The sequence below is a fragment of the Amphiura filiformis genome, chromosome 7, assembly GCF_039555335.1.
Source record: "Amphiura filiformis chromosome 7, Afil_fr2py, whole genome shotgun sequence".
Taxonomy (NCBI): Eukaryota; Metazoa; Echinodermata; class Ophiuroidea; order Amphilepidida; family Amphiuridae; genus Amphiura; species Amphiura filiformis.
Window position 1 is genome coordinate 12,050,285 of NC_092634.1, and position 21,018 is coordinate 12,071,302.

Here is a 21,018-nt window from a genome sequence, read left to right on the forward strand (position 1 = left end):
GACAAAAACTTGTGATGCTTCACCTGCTCCGGAGTCATATGCTTCTCCGGATCTTCCTTTGGCTTTGTAGCAAGAGACATTGCACTTTGTGCCGGCAGAGGAAATAGTGTCCTTCCGCCTTATGAAAAAGCCTATACGCTCGTGGAGCCAACAAAGGATGGACCAGATGGTACTACAGGTGTACTGGTAGCCAAGAATGCTGTCTGGAAACCTGGTCGTGTTACTTTGGTGGATGATATTGACATGGACCTATTGCCATTGGTATCTGGTAACTGCTGAGTTGGGTCTGCATTATTCATTTTGACTGGTGGTGGATTACTTTTCTTTCCCAAGCCACAGAAGTAATACAAAGCAAGTACAGCACCACCAATAATGCACACCATTAAACAACAGCATACACTACAGAGATGGAGATGATTGCTGCATCCGATAAGTACTGACATCTGTCCTGTCGGTGGAGAAGGTTCCGTATGCGATCTTACAATACTTGATTTCCTAGTTGTTCGCTCAGGAGACCTGCTTAGCTCTTTAGTTGGAGATTTATGTCCAGGTTGTTGTTCATCCTGAAAATTCACACTCGGATAATATAGAGTTAAACAATTTGCACTATTAAGGTTAAACAAAGTGTTGAGGGGCTTTACCTCCAGAAAAAATATATTATTACCTTATACGTAAGAAAATATGTCTACTTATCATGTGAAATAAAAAATCCGGAAAAATTGTGTGAAAATGTGTTTTTAGCCTATTTTTTTAGCTGTTATCAAGCACTATTATTCGATTTGTTTACAAGCGCCAAGCAACTGTCGTCTGGGAGAGTGATTGACATCTTTATTATTAGAGAAGAATGGAATCTGTATAGTTCATGAATATTCATGTCGTATTTACACAACCTGTATCCCAGCCATTTTCGCCTAGTTATCGTAATCGTTCATATAAGACGCCCATATGATCCATGGTGTTAAACTGATATTCAACAACTTTATATCTCTCGATCTTTGCGATCCGAAATATTGAATTTCAACTTTAGGCACATCTCTAGCAAGATAATAAATACCTGTCACAAATAGAGGTCTTGAAATGTTACTTGCAACGTTAAAAATGTGAATAGAGAACAAATCGGGTTCAACATGCTTCAAAAATATGAAGGTAATTGTCAACGCCTACTACCAGAATAGCCGGAAGAGGGCAGACTTCATAAGGGAGTGTTCATATATTTTAGTGGGGACAAAGAATTTGGAACTTATTTCGGGAAATTTCCTGGGTTTTTGGTTTTGTTTTTTATTTTATCTTCCTGTTCGGGTGTTTCGGTTGGCACATTTTGGGGCATTTTCATGCACTTCACAGGAGTTTTTCGTGGTTTCTCTGTAGCTGCCGTGTGTACTTTTCCCCACGTGACAGGGTATAAATCCCGGGTATAAATAAATAAATGAATAATAACATAGCCTATAAAAAAAAAGAATCTGGAACTTCAACGTCAAAAAACAAGACAAATTGTACCCTGCTAAAAATATCAACCCATATCCTCTCTGAGAATAAAAATAATAAGACTCCAACCTCACCTGCAAAAAAATATTTTTTTGGGGTTAATTTGGGATAAGTTCGGGCCTATTTTATTGCGACAATTTTCAAAATCTATAAGGTGAAATGTGTCGTGGGGATGTCTTGCGGCAGATTTGGGGTGCATTTTCAGCCATTTAGTTTAGACTCTGTTGTATTTTTAGCCATGATTTTATTGACCCTCAGTGTCATGAAAATTAGGTTCAAGAAGGGTATTTTCAATAATTTTCTCGAAAAAGTAAAAATTTGCGAAAACTTTCAGTCCAAAAGTTGATACAATTTTGGGTCTGTTTTCTTCAAATTTGGTTTTAAATCGTACCGTAGTTTTTCGGAGTCACAGCCTCACATCCTTACCCAAACCAGCTTGAGAAGGTTCCCCCGGGTGTGTGCAAATTTGTAATTTATAGGCCTACACTCGTTATTTAAGCCTAAAATCAAAGTGTTAATATCATTAACACTGCCATGGCCCGCTTTTGTCGTGATGACTGGCTTCCAAAATGTAGGCCTATTTTAAATTATAAATCTGGTCCCGCTTAGAGGTGTGTTTTTACCCTTGGAGGTCTCTCCTCGGGTTCGTGGATGTGCCACAGTTTTGGGGTAGGCCTACCTTTTCAAAGACTATGATGGGTGGGTTTACAGCGAAGACCAACTTTTGGGCGCATTTTGGCAAAAGTGCCCTTAAAAAGCGTCAAATTAGGCCAAATTTGGATGACTTTGATCCTCAAGGTACAAATGTTTTGAAGAGACCCGCCCGAGGTGTTTTATTTTAAAAATGGTCGGGCCTGCTAAAAACCTCCCGAATCAAGCATGGGTAGGCCTACCAAAATGCCTTGAGACCCCCCCAACCCAGCGCCGTGACCTACATGACATGATATTCTCCATGAGTCCACCAGAAAATATAAAAATACAACATTTTGATAGGCCTACTATATTTGTCTGTATAAAGAGCTAGGCGTGCGGGATTTGCCGACTCAATGTTCATTTTGAACCATTAATATTTGAGCCACGGCGCTCGGGAATGTGAAAAGCGGGGGTAGGAGCAACAAATTATTCAGGACGATCGTGAGATTGTACTCATTTTGCAGCTTTTTGCGTGAGATTTATTACCTAGGCGTGAGATTATACTACCATGGCGTGAGACCGTGAGAAAGTGACCCAATGCGTGAGACTCACGGCCAATGCGTGACAGTTGACAGCCCTGCTTGTAGGCCTACCGCGTATGTCTACCGTGATGACAGTAAGCGTAGCTGCGGGGCGCAATTGCAAAATTGCCTATTTGGGCCCCCCCCTAGTGCAAGGAAAAAAAAAGAGGGAAGGGGGGGAAAGAGGAAAAAGAGAGGAGAGGGTGAAAGGTGCGGCAGAGTGATGGGGAATTCAAACGATATGCAATACAGCTCAATAGGCCTACCATATATACGATTATGATAAGCCTGGCAAAAATTGTCTATTTGGGCCCCCGCCCCCAGTGGGAAATTTGGTGGATTTGGGCCCCGCCCCATAAGGCCTACAGTCTTGCCCCTCCTGGAAAAAATCCCAGCTACGCCGCTGCGTGATGATGTTGCAAAGTTGCGGAAGTTCATTCATAAATTTCCCATTTCCACTCGACAACAACAGACCAGCACGCAGGCCGCAGTAGCTAATCCCGAGCTAATCAGAGACATGTGCGTTTCTCTTTCAACAGAAAATAATGTGACCATGTGACTGACACGATGTACGCTTCAAATAATTATGCTCTCGGCGTCAAAAGTATGATAATGGAAAATATTTATAATGAACACTCCCTTATTCGCCACACCTTTCTCGTGTTGCCTGGTATATCAGCAAAATCCTACACTATCGCCTTCCCTTGGTAAAATCCCTGATAAAAACTTCGTGATATTGAAATTGAATTTCAGCGCCAGAACTTCCGTCATTCTAGCATCATGGATGAGCTTGGATGGATATGCAGTGGCGCCCGCTAGAGGGGGCAGTATTTCCCCAATATTTGTTCTTTCTCATCCAGTTTTTAGGCAAAATCCCCACAATTATGTAATTTTCCACTTTTTATGGCAATTTCAAGTGCAATAAGTGCCCTCGCCTCAAATTCACTTCCCCCAGGCCCCATGCCGGAAAAAAATTCTGGTTCCGCCACTACGGGTATGGCCATAGCTAGGGCGTCCCCGTTGCCCTTGGTTATGCTGGATGAGAAATTTAGAGCTTGTTCAATTCCGCCAATTTTAGAAATTTTAAAGGTAGGCCTATATACAGTGTAGGCATGTATATAGCCTATAGAAAAACGGATCACAGTCAAATAAAATATAAAAATCGTAGGCCCAATAATTTTACTAATGGCATTTATTGAGCTGCTCACTTCTTGAAAATCCTATGGTTTAATATTGATATTATATAATTGAGCTCCTTGTCAAGCTCCTCAGTAGGCCTACACATAGGAGAGTGACTAACTGAGCTCCCGCTATTTTCAGAAATGAAGGCCTGGCCTATTAAATGAATAATTAGGATTGAGGCAGGCTTTTGTTTCATTTTACAGAACTTTTTAATCCCCCAAAATTAGTGGGTTTTTTTTTGGGGAGTAGGCCTAGGCTTTTAAAACGAAATTCAAATTTGGCAATATTTTCCATTGCTTAATGAATTGATCTGCGTGAAAATGCCTAAACATGTGGCCAGAGCGGGATGACTGGTATAAAAATCTTAACTTGTGAGAAAGGGCGTAGGCCTATGGGGTTGTATGAGGCTGTGGATCACGAAATGCCCTTTAATGTGTGCTCGGTAAAGTCATTCTTCCTTTCGACCTGCCAAAATTTAATTTTATTCCCTCCCCGCCCCGACTTGCAATCAGTACCGGTATTAGCCTACTAATTATAAGCCAAAATTTCCAAGCGACTACGCTAAAAATCGCTTGCCTCCCGTCTCGCCAGCCGAAAATCGCTTCCGCACCCCCTGGACTGCCAAATTTTTGTGGCCCCCTCCCCCTTGGCCTGCCAAAAATGCCCCATCCCCTTTGCATATAGCCTATATATAGGCATATGCCAATTTTTGGGATCCCCAATTTCCATACCCATACCCATACCTTAAATGGATTTCTAAATATCTACCTGTTGCAAGCGCAGCATTGGCGCTGGATTTTAAGCTAGAAAATACCTAAATATTTTAAAATCCAAACTCGGCAACACCACTTGCCCTCGGCAACACCACTTGGCAAATACAGCCCGTCGTAATAATGTCGTGCGTAAACAGCGTGTTTTAAAAAGAAATGAGAGTGTCACTTCTGTCCAAAAATTTCGAATTTTGGCCTTGAGCAGCGACAATCAGAGGTAAGAAAAACACAGTATGACGCAGCTTGAAATATAGAATCACTATATCAATTTTGAAGTTTGTACTTCAAAGCACAAGCAAACGAGGTGAAATGGTTCGAAAAAAAATTGATTTCGCTGTATCTTTTTATCGCGAAACTAGACAATTTGGCAGCAGCGAGTCGGAAAAATAGCAAATATCTCAATTTTCTGCTATCGAAATGAAAATTTAAATAGCACCTGCATGCAGAAGAGGGTTTATAGAAATAATGTAGGTCAGAATTTTGTCTATGAAATCTTGCACGGAATTATTATTACTGGTTACAAAACGACATACAAGTGGAGGCCATTTTACTTCAAATTCGCCAACATTTTAAGCTTATATAAAAATCGAGACAACCAATATCAAGAATGAATATGCACATTCTTTTATTGACTTGTTTGTAATGTGCGTCAAGTTCCCAACAAAATCGCCACTTCAATGAGAAATTATGGCCGTGTTCCCAAAAATCTTGATGCTCGGATATTGAAAAAAATTGAAATGTTTGAAAAGTACATTTCATTTTGAGCCAAGTGGAAAATTCAAGCATAATAATGACCCTTACACTTTCAGCTTTTAGGCGTAGTTTATGCGTTTTCTCTCTCCGATATTTATTTCCAGAAATAGATAAGTTTAAAGGGGGCTACGTGCATCCCATTTTGCTTCTGAAAATGGCAAAATTGTGTATAACCTTAAGTGAAGTAGCAACATACATGTACAACATAAAACAAAACTTGAATGATCATAAACACAACCAACAGATCATAAATTTACTTGGAGAGTGGAAGTTACTGTAATAATAATTCACAAAATCATAATGGAAATTTTACGGGGAATTTTAGGAGTAATATCTAATCTTGAAAGTTGATGTTCTCCGAACCGTTGACGAAGTGCCTTCAACAGTTTAATATAAGAACTCCTTGTAGTCTCATCACACATGTTGTACACAAACTGAGACGCCTCGTCAGTCACATGGTGTAACAGCCGAAGTCTTTTAGTCTTGTCATCCCATGCTGGACTATGACTTGTGGCCATGGGGGTATTTTAAAAATACACAATAATGATGATGATGAAGAAATACACAATATCAATATGAACTTAAACTTAATACAGACAACTGACAAAAGAAGAGTGCTTTGAGCAATTCCAACATTTTTACCATCGGATTAGAACTCTCGATGGCACATACACAGAAGATGAATTACCCAGAGCAACAAAAACCATGTCTACAGAAACTTTCTTAAAAGACTCCTTAGAGTAAATAAGTTCACGACCAATTGCATGATTTATGGGGAAGTTGGAAAGTTTAAACTTCACAGCATAATTTTTCTTCAGAGCTCTCTACGCTTTGTATAATGTATTTTGTTTGTATCTCTCATACCCCGGAAGGGGTCGTTAGAGATTGAAATAAAACTATCTATCTATCTACCTTGATGAATGCTCAAAGAGTGGGAGAACAGCATTTATATCCCTCGATGCTAATTTTGGATTCATGGTCAGAAAGGAAAATGCTGGAACAAGTGTTGAAGGTGTAAAATATGGCAACAAACTGTTCAATGAAGATGAAGAGGTGTCATCTTTTGTCAACACCTAACAACAGAAAGTGGAAATGAGCTTTCTGACTGCAACCAGTTTCAAGCAGGTGATGTGTTTGGAGCAAAAACAAAGTACCATGCTTGGTAAAATCTGGAGTGTTTGGCTCAGTGTGTAAGCATGACTTAGAGTGTAAATTTTTCAACATGGAACACACTGAAAGATATGCTTACCCCTGCAACTTCAGGTGTCATGAGCATAGTGAAGATACTGAAGATGGTGGACATCACCCTCATTGTAGCCCATACACACACTGGGATGTTCCACCATGTCTTTACAGACAAAATGTATACATCAGTGGACTTGGCCAGGAAGCTTCTGAGTCTAGATACTTCTCTAACAGATGCAATCAAAATGAATGCCAAAGATTGGCCGAGAGATTTGGCGAGTTCTACACAGAAGTGGGCCAATTCAAAGACAACAAAGTTGAGAGGGGTATGATGTTAAGTAGGTAGAATGGCCAGCTGACAGCAGTGGTTTGGAAAGACAGAAAAGTAGTTTCTCTGCTGTCTATTGACCAACAGGCCTACAGAGATCCTCAGAGTAATTATATCAAGAGGAAGACCAAGGATGATTTGATGATTTGCGCTCATGGTATAGAAGATGTTAAACAGGAGGACAGCATGCAGCAGCAACATTGAAAGCATGTAGCCTTGATTCCCATTATAATCCGCAAAAAAAGAAAAGAAAAGCAGCTCGCCGAAAGAATCATCTGTGAATCTTATAATATGGCTATAAAATTGATTTCTTTGTAGTGAATTTTTAAATAGGTCTATATGCACACAGGATAAAAACTGTCAAACTTAAAAAATCAAATAACTGCAGTTATCTATATATATAGTTTATGTCTTGTGAATTCCCATTCTTTCAAGGAGTTGAATGAAGGACAACCTGTTTATGAGTGGAAAACACTCTAAAATGAAAGAGAGTGCATTTTCGTTAGGCAATATTCACTCTTTTGTTGAAAACAAATCAAATTTTTGTACCCTCTAAAAATGATTAATTTTCCCTCCTTTTCATGACAGATAACAATCCTGGTGTCAAAACTTGTGGTATTAGACATACCGTATTCATTCCAATAAGCGCCCATGCCCCAATAAGCGGCCACCTAGGGTATTTTCAATTTGCTAAAGGATACCATTAATGTTGAAGTGACAGAGAGACATCGATACAGTGAAATAGCTGGAGGGCTATAATCCTGTGTAAACTTGCAATACATTTTCTGCATCAGAAAAGCTATTAAAACATCTCAGAGCCCTTTATAACATATGTAAAATTGTCTCTAATAAACACCCCTTACGAAAAAATTACAGAAACCAGGTATAAAATAAGTGCCCACCCAAAATGACTTTGTTAAGCGCCCTGGTCACATATGCTAATGACCCACCATGATACTCATAATCTGATTGGTCCGAACAGAGTGTGAGACACCATCTCGGGGAATCCCCTGTCATATGGAGAGGCCTGGAGGGGACGCTTAAGAGTATGCATAAATTAGCAACAGGTGTTTTTGTGTACTTCGGGCACACAACACTTCATAAAATGACATCATATTGAACCAAACCAGATAAAACGGGTCTGGGATACACGCATCCCCATTTAGATTTTCGTATCAATAATCAATTGTCTGGCCGTACGTCATGATTCCTAGTATTTTTAAATATTTAATAGGAATTAAAATGGAGGAGGATGCATGTTCCGTACAATCACCCCCCCCCCATGTTGACGCCGCACAGTGTCGACTTCCTATTCGATAAATATAAATTTAATACTCCGTTGGTGAGCGACAGGCGACTGGTATTTCACCGAGCATGAAAAGGAGTTCTATCTGATTGGCTAGCAATCGATCGCTTAGGTCGCTTAGTAGTCAACTACAAACTCAAAACTGAGCATCGTATTCAATTCGATTGAAATCGATATTCTATTATTGCCGTAGATAAAGAGGGTGATAGTGTGTCAATAATGTACATTGTATTGCAGCTGGATTTTACATGCATTCTTTTATATAAATTTTTCTCAAAGAGTTGAATATGATCAAAATTTTTACTCAGGATTTCAAATTTTTACCCGCAAATTGCAGTTAAACATATCCACAGCAAAATGCCGGTCCTCACTAATTAGTGTATTTAATTTCCAGTTAGTGTATTTAAGATAAAACCTGACAACAAATAAAATTTTCTTGCAATAGAAATATCATATGGGATACTGATATGGTAGGCCGCAACCGCCACAACGTGGAGCTGGATATACGCGTAGCAGACTTTTTGCTCCGTGGAGCCAAATTGACCAATCATGATCATGTTAGAGTTTTTCATTACTCGGAGGTAAAACTGACTAATTAAGAACGACTTACTCATTACGTGAAGCGAATTTATTCATTAAGAATTTGCCAGGCGAGCGTAACGTGGTTGCAAGATATCCTCGGTCACGAAAGTTATGATTCAAAAAGTAGTTGATGAAAAGTACGAACTGACTTATTATTAAGATGGACATAAGAAACTCATACAGTATTGTACATAACTATATAGCTAGGCAGAGTGGTGGTAAACTATGCACACAGTTCTGCGATCTGCAGTGTATCGCCGGGAGCTAATTTGTATAACTTGCGGTGTCCCTGCGAATTCGACCTTCAGCAAACTGCAAACCAGTTCGGATTTACTTTATATACTAGTAGTAGGCCATACATACTGTAGTTACTGTCCGTTTTCCTATACACAATACTCAGTGCGCTCACCATTGACGCGTGACCTCTACAAATAGTGTATGTTAGAAGTATAGGCCATTGCATAGTTGAGCGTCACTACTGTGTAAAAAATAACCGACCAATATTTAAAGTATTCTCTGAAATTCTAGAAAATATAGTTTTGTAACATGTCCTAAATTTTTAGCTAATTTAGGTGTTTGGAAATATTGGTACTTTTGTACCAAAAAATATGAAGAAATTATTTCTAAACCGTGTTAAGTCATTAAGCTTCTCATTTTCAAGAACGCTGGTTAACAATAAGCAGACTATTGTCTCATTTCGTAAACAAAAGCCCACAGTATTGTTACCTTTATTCGCTTTATAATCGTTCACCCAACTGAAACTATAATACCAGCTCATTGCTCATTGCACAGGTAAAACAGACACAAGTGCAGTGTGTATTTAACCAGAGAAGATCTGATGTAACATAGTTGAGCCGTTTTCATTGAGAGTTATCTTGGTTTAATAGCTTTTAATAGGGTTTAAGTCCTTCAAAGGTCGTGGTGAGTTCTACTGTAGACATGACTGCATCATGATTATTTTTAAGTCAACAACATTCAACAATATGATCACCGTGATAGTATGAGAGTATCAGTACCGTGGGTGTCAGTGATCCTGGCCTGACACAGTAGACAAACAAACAAACAAACACGCCACACACATGACACATGCATGCAAGGTAACATTGACTATACACTAATCAAACAATGGTATTGATCCTGTACAACTGGTCGTGGTTTATTTACAATCGATTCATTTAAAATCCCCATAGTAAACATTAATTTTGGCAAGAGTTTTCTCTCTCTGGAGCGAGGATGCATCCACTGGCTCCGCGTAATGAAAAGATCTAACATGATTGGTCAATTTAGCTCCATGGCGAAAAAGTAAGCTACTGCGATAGCAGCTCCACGTTGTGGCGATTACGACCAGCCATATATTGATCATCGAAAATCGTAAAACATAGAATAGAAACAGTGTGGCAGGCGCTCAAAATCTCAAATTGTATGTTAGCGAATAAAATCACCATGCGTAGTTGTTGAAAAAGCGTGAGGATTCATCGTACTATCACGGCAATTTTAACACGAAGATATAGGGATGATGACGGTGTGCGCCCGGCGTGTGTGTGCATATTTTAAATTACAAACCTCACATTTTCGCGGGCTTGGCGCTATTTGGTAATACTTTTAAGCGATGTGTTATCATGTGTACCAAGAGACAGAATTCCCTATAGACCTCAGGCTACTTCAGTAATGTTTCACCAAGGCTCCCCCCCCAAAAAAAATCTACACCACTGAGAGGCAGTCCTTTGCAATGAAACTTAACCTCCGCAACACCTATCTCGCAAACTGAGCGCGTATTTACCCATAGACTGTGATTTACCTTACATTGTCTTTCATCTCATGCTTCTGATATCATAGTACTTGTTCTATTTCCTTATTTTCGTTGCAGAACAAAACGAGCAAGTCAGATTATATATCCAATGATTCATTTGCGAAGTGAACCGAAGCCCACGTCTTCCCCCAGGATTGAAAGACCCCGTAGACCTGGGGTCTTCATTGATCCACCCAGCCGGGCAGCAAGGCTTGCAAGACCTCACCCGTACCAATAAAGATCATGGCACGGCTATGAAGTCCTATCCTTTACTGATCCGATTGCAGCTCGGGCCAACATTTATTTTATAACGGGATCTTTAATTTTGTTGAAAATGAAAGTGCATCGGAATCCTGAATGTCAAGCAATTACACCATTTTTGCGTGCTTTGAACTCCGCTCAGCCAAAAACAAAACCTGTATTGAATGTTGTGATGTTAGGGACGCACCATTAGGATGGGGGTAGGATGTTTTTGAAAAAAAAACCTTCACCCACTACATGAGCAAAAAAAAAAATCTTTTCCCACCAGCAAAAAAAACAACCAACTTTCCCCACCAACACTACACTTCCCGTCCTGTAAGACCAGAACCACCAAATAAGAAGATAACACCACAGCGCGGTTTTCATAAAACTGTGAAACCAAAAACGAAACCAGTGTCAAACAAGCTCAAGAAACCAAACCAGACAGAACGTGATGCAAAAAAGAAAAAATGGACACCGGGTCGAAGCAAGAGAGGTGACTCATCAAAGGAACAGAGCTCAAAGCACAGGATGCTGACGTTGAGAAGGAACCTGATCCACAAATACAACGTGCACGGATTGAGGACACGGAGTGATACTACTCTTCAAAGAAAGATCAAATACAGAGTTGGTGGCAGCACATTTGCATGGGGACCCCGGAGTAGACGACTTAGCAGTGAGTATACAGTGTCTAGTAATTTATATTCACCAGTTAAGCTGAATTTATACTCGATCACTTTTGCTAAAAAGCGATTTACACGCATGCTCAATGTTTACTTACATTTCCACCATTTCCAGAGCGTCAAACCGATCAATCTCAACTTCCCTGCGATATCGCTTGACACGTGAATGCGTCAACCAATCATATACAACCATCTGGGTCTATTATTTTGCTGATTAATTTACCTTTCTCGATTATTAATTTTTGGTGATGAATAAATTAAAAACAATAATTATTGAGAGCAACTGATGTTTTAAAAATGTATTTCGTAGAGTGATATGCCCGCAGGTTGACGAGGATGTGTGGTCACATTGACACCCATTTATTCGACTGGCACTCTCATCCAGTAACCAACTTTTCTGTTTTACTGCACCCAACGACGTAGTATTATACTTTAAAATAGTTCTGGACGCGGATTTTAGATAAGCTCTCACCGTTGACACCCTTTCCCTCTAAAAATGATCAGAATTTTTTAAAAATTATTTCTCCTTAATATGGGCTACGAGTGTCCGCAGCCCGCTGGACGGTAGGACATGTAGCCGAAAAATTAAATAGTTCATATTAAAAAATTTTGTTGCTGTTTTGCATCAGGATACATACTTTCATGCTCATTCTTTAGGAATGTTTTATAGTGTTTGTTTTGTTTTTGCATGCAGTGAATTGCATGATAACTACACAGATACCAATGATCATGACGTCATGCGTTCATGGTATACAGCATCACAGATAGCATGGTCTATACCTTTTCGGCAAATTGTGTGATCTCAACAATAAGATATATTCATTCATTTCTTTCATAATGATCCATGTTTAGATTTATTGCACTGTGTCGTCGCTAAGCCTACAGAAGTCAAGGAGGCGCTGCTACGAGGTATACTCATGACAGAGACCTCCTTAAAGAAGACGCTGGATTCAGTTGCCGTTGACATCACAGATAAAGACATGAAGGACATGGAAGAATTTTTTACCAACGATGGACATGCTGCTTTACGGAGAGCGGGTAAATATTAATCCCGGATACCCCACGAGGGGCACTTAATGCAAGTGACCATACAGGTAGGTTCCTATGGAAGATCGCCTCTTTGGATGTCCCCAGTCAGAACTCTTGCCCTCTGTTCCCCCGTAAAAACCCAAATTTACAAAATGTCACCTTTCTGCTTTATTTCATGGTGGGTCATTAGCATATGTAATTGATTGGGTCTTTAAGATTGTGTAAATCTTTATGTAATGATAGTCATAGGCCTATCATTATTTTAAGCAACCGCTGAAGAAAACCGTAAATGAAATAGTGAAATTTACTTAGACTGAAATTACGTAGGCCTATCACTATAATTACCAAGCCTAGAGAATTTCTACTTCCACATTAACATATAAAAATAACTCAAAATTTAAACTCAATGTTCTGATAAATGAATTAGCACTGCAGTTTAGCCATGGAAGAAAGAGATAAGAAGGAACCACAACGAACACATTCACTTTGTCCACTCCTTTACCGACATTTAATTGACATTGTTATTCATGAGGATTTACTTTGATCAATACCCCGCGTTAAATAGGTGATTGGTATTGTACTCTATGTATTTGCATGTCTTCTGGAGCGTGTCTGAAGGATGATTTGAACTAATGACCTTCCGTGCAAGCACTCTATAGGATTTTCTCTGGTGACGTGATCATCGGTCATTGATGGCCTACATCTTTTTCTTCCATTTCGCCCAATTTTTCCGAACTTTGATGACTTTTTTCTCAGAGTTGGCAGTCTTTGGCACTGAAACGAGTTAGCTAGTTACGATTATACACATATAAACTATTAAATTAAACAGGTTTCATGTACGGACTCAACCGAACATTGTGCATTATTTAAGAACATTTTGCATCTATTTTTCATCGAAAAAGTCACCAAAATCTTACCTTATTTGCTAAAGATGAAACTCAGCAAATAAACGGCCGATTTTGATGACCTTTTCGATGTGTTAAAGGACATTTTCTACACAACACGATCAAGAAAACAGTTTGACTGTAGATCCCAAAACAAAGCTACTATACATGTTCAGAGCATCAGTGAAATTCCATAATCTTACTTCTGGGTAGCGTTTGTTTGTTCTTGGATGGGTTTGTTATAGTTTTTTTCCAGTAATTATTTCGCCAAGCATCGATCGCGGTAAATGGATCATACATGAAAGTAAGTACCATTGATAGCTTTTCTTTTCATGCGTCAATGGATAAGCGGATTAAAACTTGGCCGATCGAAGTCGTTGTGGTTCCTTCTCATCTCTTTCTTCCATGGTTTAGCCAACCTGTACCGCATGACATAACCTTATTGATAATTGAAAAGGAATTGCCCGGCGATGTCACTCAGATGATCAACATAATACTGTGGGTAATCATTCTCAAGTGCTTATTGACAAAGCACTTGACACTTGGTAATTTCATCAGCAGCTACATTATCATCAAGCGTGTTATACCGTGAGAGCGTGTGTTGTACCGTGAGATCGCGGTAGCTTTGAGTCATATACCAAACACCAAAGAAAACTTGGGACAGCTGATTTAGACCACTTAAAGTCAACACGCGTGTTGTAATACGGATTTTCAACACGCAAATAACACGGCAAAATAAGCGTGGCACGCGGTCACTTACACGCGTCAGGTACTGTATGTGGAAAAATTACTCGCCTAAATCATTTAATGATATTAGATAGATAGTAATGATGATACCAGTCCAAATGGTGTCTTATAGATTTCTTAATCTGAAAATGCAAAATTTCCCTCCAAAAGCCCAAATATCCCTGCAAGGAGCTTCATGGGTTCCCCACTTTTTCCTGCCATGTTTGAGTCTTAACTACATGTATACAAAAGTTTCCCAGAAAATACTAGAATTTAAATATGCAAATGCTTATTTTGCCAATTTTACCACCCTCAAAAGTGACCTGGTCAATGGCTTTAAACATGTATGCAACAAAAATCACACAAAAAACATTTGTGAAATGAACAAAATATTGCTAATTGCTATATACAAAATCAGCTCAGCAAACAGCAAACATTTCAAAAATGTCCATTGGCGTGGAATACAGTTAGAATTATATAAAGCAACAAATCCATGTTAGCACAGAAGGCCCTATCTGCAAAAGCTGCCATGTGTGATATTTTTAGAGGTACAATATAGAATGCAGGAGTTTTTAATGTCTGGGGCAGCTATAATTGGGCTATCCCATTGTGGAAGATTTTGGAATTCAAACCAAATTCATCAGTTCCAGATCCCACGATTTTCATCCATAAAAGTTGGTAAGGCGTAGAAGATTTTGGAATACCAAACAAAATTTCAATCTAATCTAATCCTCTAATTTTAGGCCGATTTGTTAATTATTCAACTGGATTTTATAAATTTCAGTAATTTTTAACACTAAACTACATTGTAGCAATTTAATTTCAAGCAAGCTGGATTGAACTTAAATTGAGATGGCAGGGGGTTAAAATGAAATAGCTCATTGCAGATAGGGCCCTCTTAAACTTGCACTAACAATTCAAAATATATAAACTTCCAATCATTATTTTTTGTTTCTGTAATAAACTATCTTCAAGAGAGGATTGCAAAGACATATTATATATCAATGGTTTAAGGATAAAGGGTGGTATGCTTGCTTGTCTTTGAACACTTATTCTGGAGTAGGTTTGGTTAGGATATTTTTCTCTTGGTCACAAGCTGAATAAAATTGTTGCATTCAGTTAAGGTTAAAATTTGATCAAATGATTTTGTATATTCAATTAAATTACAAATGTTTATAAAAGTGTTTTTTTTTTCAGAAATTTGGGCCAGTATTCATTTACACTGTGAGAAAAGCTCAATTTCAGAGATGTGAGTTTGTCAAAAATGGACAAGCAAACAACCTTTTTCTTGGTTTTTTGTTGTTCAGCCTTCTGGACCATATTACACAATCAATTACAAATTGTATCAAGTTACAATACCTGTTGAACATAATTATGTGACCCATTCCTACAATACCAGAAACATGACATTATGAGGGCTCTATAGTAGAATATCGATAGGCATTTTTTTCATGGTATAGGTTAGTTATAAATCCCGGTTGAGCAAAGGAATCCTGCACTTTCCATCTCTATCCTGTACCAGGAATAGTACATCGTACTTTATAAATCCTCTTTGAAATCAAGCCACATATCGTCACTGGGCGGGAAAAGCCTCATGTACTTTTGGCCCTTGAACATGGATAAAGCCTAGTAGGTGTAGACTTTATATTAAAGAGTTTGCTTTATCCATGTTCAAGGGCCAAAGTACATGCAGGAAAAAAGTCATTTACTTTTGGCCCTTGAACATGGATAAAGCCTAGTAGGTGTAGACTTTATATTGAAGAGTTTGCTTTATCCAATATCCATGTTCAAGGGCCAAAGTACATGCAGGAAAAAGGTCATTTACTTTTGGCCCTTGAACATGGATAAAGCCTAGTAGGTGTAGACTTTATATTGAAGATTTTGCTTTATCCAATATCCATGTTCAAAGGCCAAAGTACATGCAGGAAAAAAGTCATTTACTTTTGGCCCTTGAACATGGATAAAGCCTAGTAGGTGTAGACTTTATATTGAAGAGTTTGCTTTATCCAATATCCATGTTCAAGGGCCAAAGTACATGCAGATAAAAAGTCATTTACTTTTGGCCCTTGAACATGGATAAAGCCTAGTAGGTGTAGACTTTATATTGAAGGGTTTGCTTCATCCATATTCAAGGGCCAAATGTACATGTGAGGTTTTTCCCGCCCAGTGACGACATAGAAACTCTGAGTCTGGTTGTAAACTTTGGGGTTACTCATTTTGCAATAGGCAAATAATAAGTTTTGACTAGCCATGTTTTTGGTTTGTGGATAAGCTTTCCTTCATTACATTACCACATTACATCATCACTGCTCTCTGCTAGACATGCAGCTATGTGCCCATCTATTTGGACCTGGTTCCATCTGAAACAAGTAAAGAAGAAGAGGCAAAAAGAGCATGTCTTATTAGTGAGCAAGAATTAATTAACAGATAATTATCATCACATTCAATTAATCTCTAATACAGGGGTAAGGTCAACATAAAAAAGAACAAAAATTACACACAGGATTACTTCAATACTCTACTCTAAACACATCAGTTACCAAGCAGGCAGTTGTCAAACTGACACAACAGTAATATGCACTGACACGGAACACCTTTCAGGACCACATTCAGAGGCCAATAATTTGAACCCAGCAAAATAAATCTGTGAGAATGCGTTCAAGATCCTTACACAGGTGATTATTTCCAAAGAGTAAGTGGAACAGTGTGGAACGGGGCTGCTTCTGCTTTTCACACACTTTCTTAAAGAAACAGGACTTGTACAACACGTTCCATGAACTCACAGGCTGTTCCATGTCACTGCATTTTGCTATTGTGTCAGTTGGACAACTGTTTGGTTACTGACCAGAGTTTTAGTAGAGAATTAAAGTAATCCTGTGTGCAATTTTTGTTCATTTTTATGGGCAGGATTTTAAGATATGACCTTGTGAAAAGTTATAAATTTCTTTTTGAGGTCAGTTTATGTTTATACGGTCATTGCCTTCCAAACTCTGGAATCATAACAGCTTAACATTGACTTGTTTACAATGGCTCTGTCACTAGGATCCACAACATGCTCATCTATCAGGCCACAGTTCTTCAACTCCAATACATTTGTACATTCATTGAATGACCTTTGAAAATTTGGGTGTAAAAACTGATACTCTGCAACCTGAAGTCAAATTTTGTGATATGACTGTTTGATTGAGGTTATTGAACTATGCCAATGAAATGAGGCCATTGTGGTCCATAGTGTGTGCAACAAAGAAAAGGCTCCGCTCATCTCCATTAATACACAACATTATCCATGGGCGCTATTTAAGTCTCCAAAAATGTTTGTCAGCTTCCTTTCGCCAAAAAACCCAAACACAATGTGGGGTTTTTTTTTAAAGGCTGTGCAGACAAGGGATTTTTTTATCGCATTTATTGGCCCACTTTCCCCATTTTTAGGCTGCTATGCACACCAGAAGAGCCTGAGGCAACCCTACTTTTCTTTTTTGCCTAATTAATGCATATGAGTCTTTGTTGCACTGAGCCTTAAAAATGAAACTAAGCCAGGGTGAAAGTTTATCTTGTGAAGAGTGAGGTCTTAAGTGGATTCTCTAAATCTACAAATGACTAACTCAAAATGCCTTTGAATCAATTTGAAACTTAACTACAGTGACTAATTTTCAATTAAATTTACAAGCATTTCCCCAATTTGTGACATGATCAAGGGGAACAAGTCACATGTCGACAATTTTCAATTAGAAATTTTTTACATCATTTTCTGACAGTTTACAAATGCTACATTTTGATGCAAACTCCATCAAAATTGGAAATTTGGTTACCGAGTTATGAGCAATTTATCAATGGCTGAAAACAATATAAAACAAAAGAATTTGAACACTGTTTTTGACAATAACTCAAAAACAATATTAGCGACATCCAACTCATTCCCCTTGATCATGCCATATCCATTCTCTTAGCTTTCTTTTTTGACTTACCCAGCTTTAAATGTCAATTGGCACAGTGGGCAACTCTGCAAACCGCTCTCTTCTCCAATTTTGTCCTCTGTCCGATTTCCAGATGAACTCTGACCATGAGACGACTTCCCACTTCCGGTTGCACTTTGTGGCTTCGATATCCTCTGGTTTGAACTTTGAACCTCACTTTTGCCAAATCTGATTTGATTAGATGATGGCATAGCTTTTGCATAGTCAAAGATTGTTCTTGATGGTGCTTTAGAAGCTCCTTTGTTCTTCTGAGAGGCTTTACTTTGCTTACTCCTTCCTTTCTGCTCCTGTGATGAAGACTTCTTGGAGTCCTTGCTTCCAATGTTCTTAGATGGCTGCTTCCATGAGTTCTTGGTTGCAGCAGCAGGTGGTTTGACAATGGGAAACACCTGTTCATCTTCATCATCGCTACTCAAGATAACAATAAGATCTTCATCTGTCAAACCTCCTAAGGGATCATCATCGCTAACAGGTGCACTAGCAGGTGCACTAACAGAAGCAGGGGCTTCTTTAGGGACAATCTCTTTGGGGTAATTTGAATTTGTTACTTGCACATCAGGTAATACTCTTTGCTCTTTACTTGATAAACCTTGTGCACTTTTTGTACCACCTGCTTGCTGTACACTTTTTGTACCACCTGCATGCTGTAATACTGATGTCTGTTTTGATGTGCTAGCACCAAACAAAGAAGAACCACTTGGGGGATTTGGTTTACTATGTAATGCAGCATTAGTAGGTTTTGCTGTTTTCGATGCAGAAAATGGTACAAATTTCTTTTCAATAGTTTTACTGCTCGACTTAAAACTGGTACTTTTTTCACTTTCACTACTAGAAGATTCTGAACTCTGTCTTGATGTCACATCCACAGCTGATGTTGATTTCCTGGATACTTGCTGGAATGTTGTTGAAGAATGTATGGATCTATGTATGTCCTGTGTGTCTCTGCCAGGCAATACAGAGCTAATTGTACTATCAGACAAACGTATTGCACCGGGTTGATTGAAACTTGTTTTAGGAGCAAGTTTTGCTTTTGATAAGTTACTAGAAAGCTGATCAGCATTCTTACTTTTGCTACAAGTTCTGTCAGGTGATACATGCTTCGTATTTAACTCCTGTTTTGTAATACAAGTTTCAGTCAGTTGTTCTCTGGTGCCAGTTTTCTTAACAGGTTTGCGTTTCCCTTTAGGTATTCCTCTAATTAAACATTGTTTGCAGAATGGTGGTAGAGGGGTCCAGCGGATCTTCACATCTTTTGTCACCTGAATATCTACACCTGAATCCTTGTCATCAAAACCATCTTCTTTGGTCTATAACAGGAAACAAAAAAAATAATATATAGTTATTAATTCCATATGTCCTTTCAGTCCAACCTCTTTTATTCGGCCAAGCATTGTCTGGAAAAATCCGGATAAGTGAATTACATGCAATTCTGCATTGACTGTCGTTAGTACTGAAATTGGGACAACAAAAGATTGTTTCAACATGATGTAATGACACTAAAAAGATGGCATTTGAGTCTCTATACAACATATATATATCTGTCATTCTTTTAAATGACATATATATATGTTGCATAAAAGCATTCAGAGCATGGCATTAAGGTTTCAAATCACCAAAAACATGTTTTCCTGTGAAGATTTCACAGCCAGATAACAGAGAGATCCATTTTTTCTAAAAGAAGTCCGGGGAAAAGAAAGGTTGGACTGTACTTTATATAGTTCTTCCAGGAGATTGGTAGTACCGTACTTAACATAAGCAAATTGAGCAAAATCAAAACAATAAATCCTAGGGATTTGTTATAATTCCCTTCACAGTAGAAGGGTAAATTTGGTACGCCCCCCTTCATACATGTACATGTAGAACTACTGTCTGTTCAATTAGCTTAGATTCTTGTATTTTTATGATATTTGAAAAAATAAAAAAATTTGGTCAGTCATCAAAAAAAGTGTTAGCACAGCCTTAGACCCAATGTGATTTTAACTTTTCAAATTCCAAAGTTCAATTTAAAACCCCATTTCTTTTCAATTTTGCCTCATTTTAGGCAGTTACTTGGGTCCACCAAAAGGGTTCGCGACCTTTTCACAAATCGAGTGGGACGGTCCATTCTCAACTTAGGGCATAGACCCTATCCAATTTAGCAAAACAACACCCACCAATCTGTCCTGCCATTTCAATTGTTATACCGTTCCGGTTTATTGGATAGGGTCTATAGGTGATGCCCGAAGGGGTGATGATGTTCCAGCGGTTTTGTTGCCCGAAATTATATGCGCGATTACGTTTTATGCATAACATTATGCTGACCATTTTTTTCCTAAACAATGACATTAGAATTATAGATTTCGTTCTTATTTCAACTGGTTTACAATGTAAATTGAGTTTTGTTTTAAAATACCATCATTCCTTTCCCAAGACTATCAACATTAAACTTGACATTTTCAGATACAGTGACTTTACAACAATTGTTTTCTGTTAACCAATATTTTCTTGTACAAAAGTTCATTTGTTTCCAAATGTCCTTCTTCGCATAGTTTGTATTCAACAAACAAAATGAAATAACAAATTGAAAATAAAATGTAGTTTTTATAATAGGCCTAGGCCTACACCTTCACAGAACCCATTCACACAATAAATAAATAAATAAATAAATAAATAAATAAATAAATAAATAAATAAATAAATAAACAAACAAACAAACAAACAAACAAACAAACAAACAAACAAACAAACAAACAAACAAACAAACAAACAAACAAACAAACAAATAAATATTCTATTTCCTAGATATCCTATTCTAGAAAACCTTAGTTCATCTTTGCATTTTTATAATACCGTAATGTTTCAACATTGGGGTTTCAACACAAATTATTTTTATAGCATAGGCCTACTGG

At 38.2% G+C, this 21,018-nt stretch overlaps 1 protein-coding gene across 1 annotated transcript in view; it reads right to left on the minus strand.

The window, feature by feature from the left end:
* Positions 1-15,668: 15,668 nt before the first annotated feature.
* Positions 15,669-21,018, minus strand: part of LOC140157636 (uncharacterized) — a 37,394-nt gene continuing 32,044 nt past the window's right edge. Inside the window, exons 3-4 of the mRNA XM_072180874.1 lie at positions 18,122-19,437; positions 15,669-16,516 (exon numbers count right to left, since the gene is read on the minus strand). Coding sequence (XP_072036975.1) covers positions 16,444-16,516; positions 18,122-19,437 — 1,389 coding nt within the window. The 3' untranslated portion in view covers positions 15,669-16,443. The remainder of the gene's footprint in view (positions 16,517-18,121; positions 19,438-21,018) is intronic.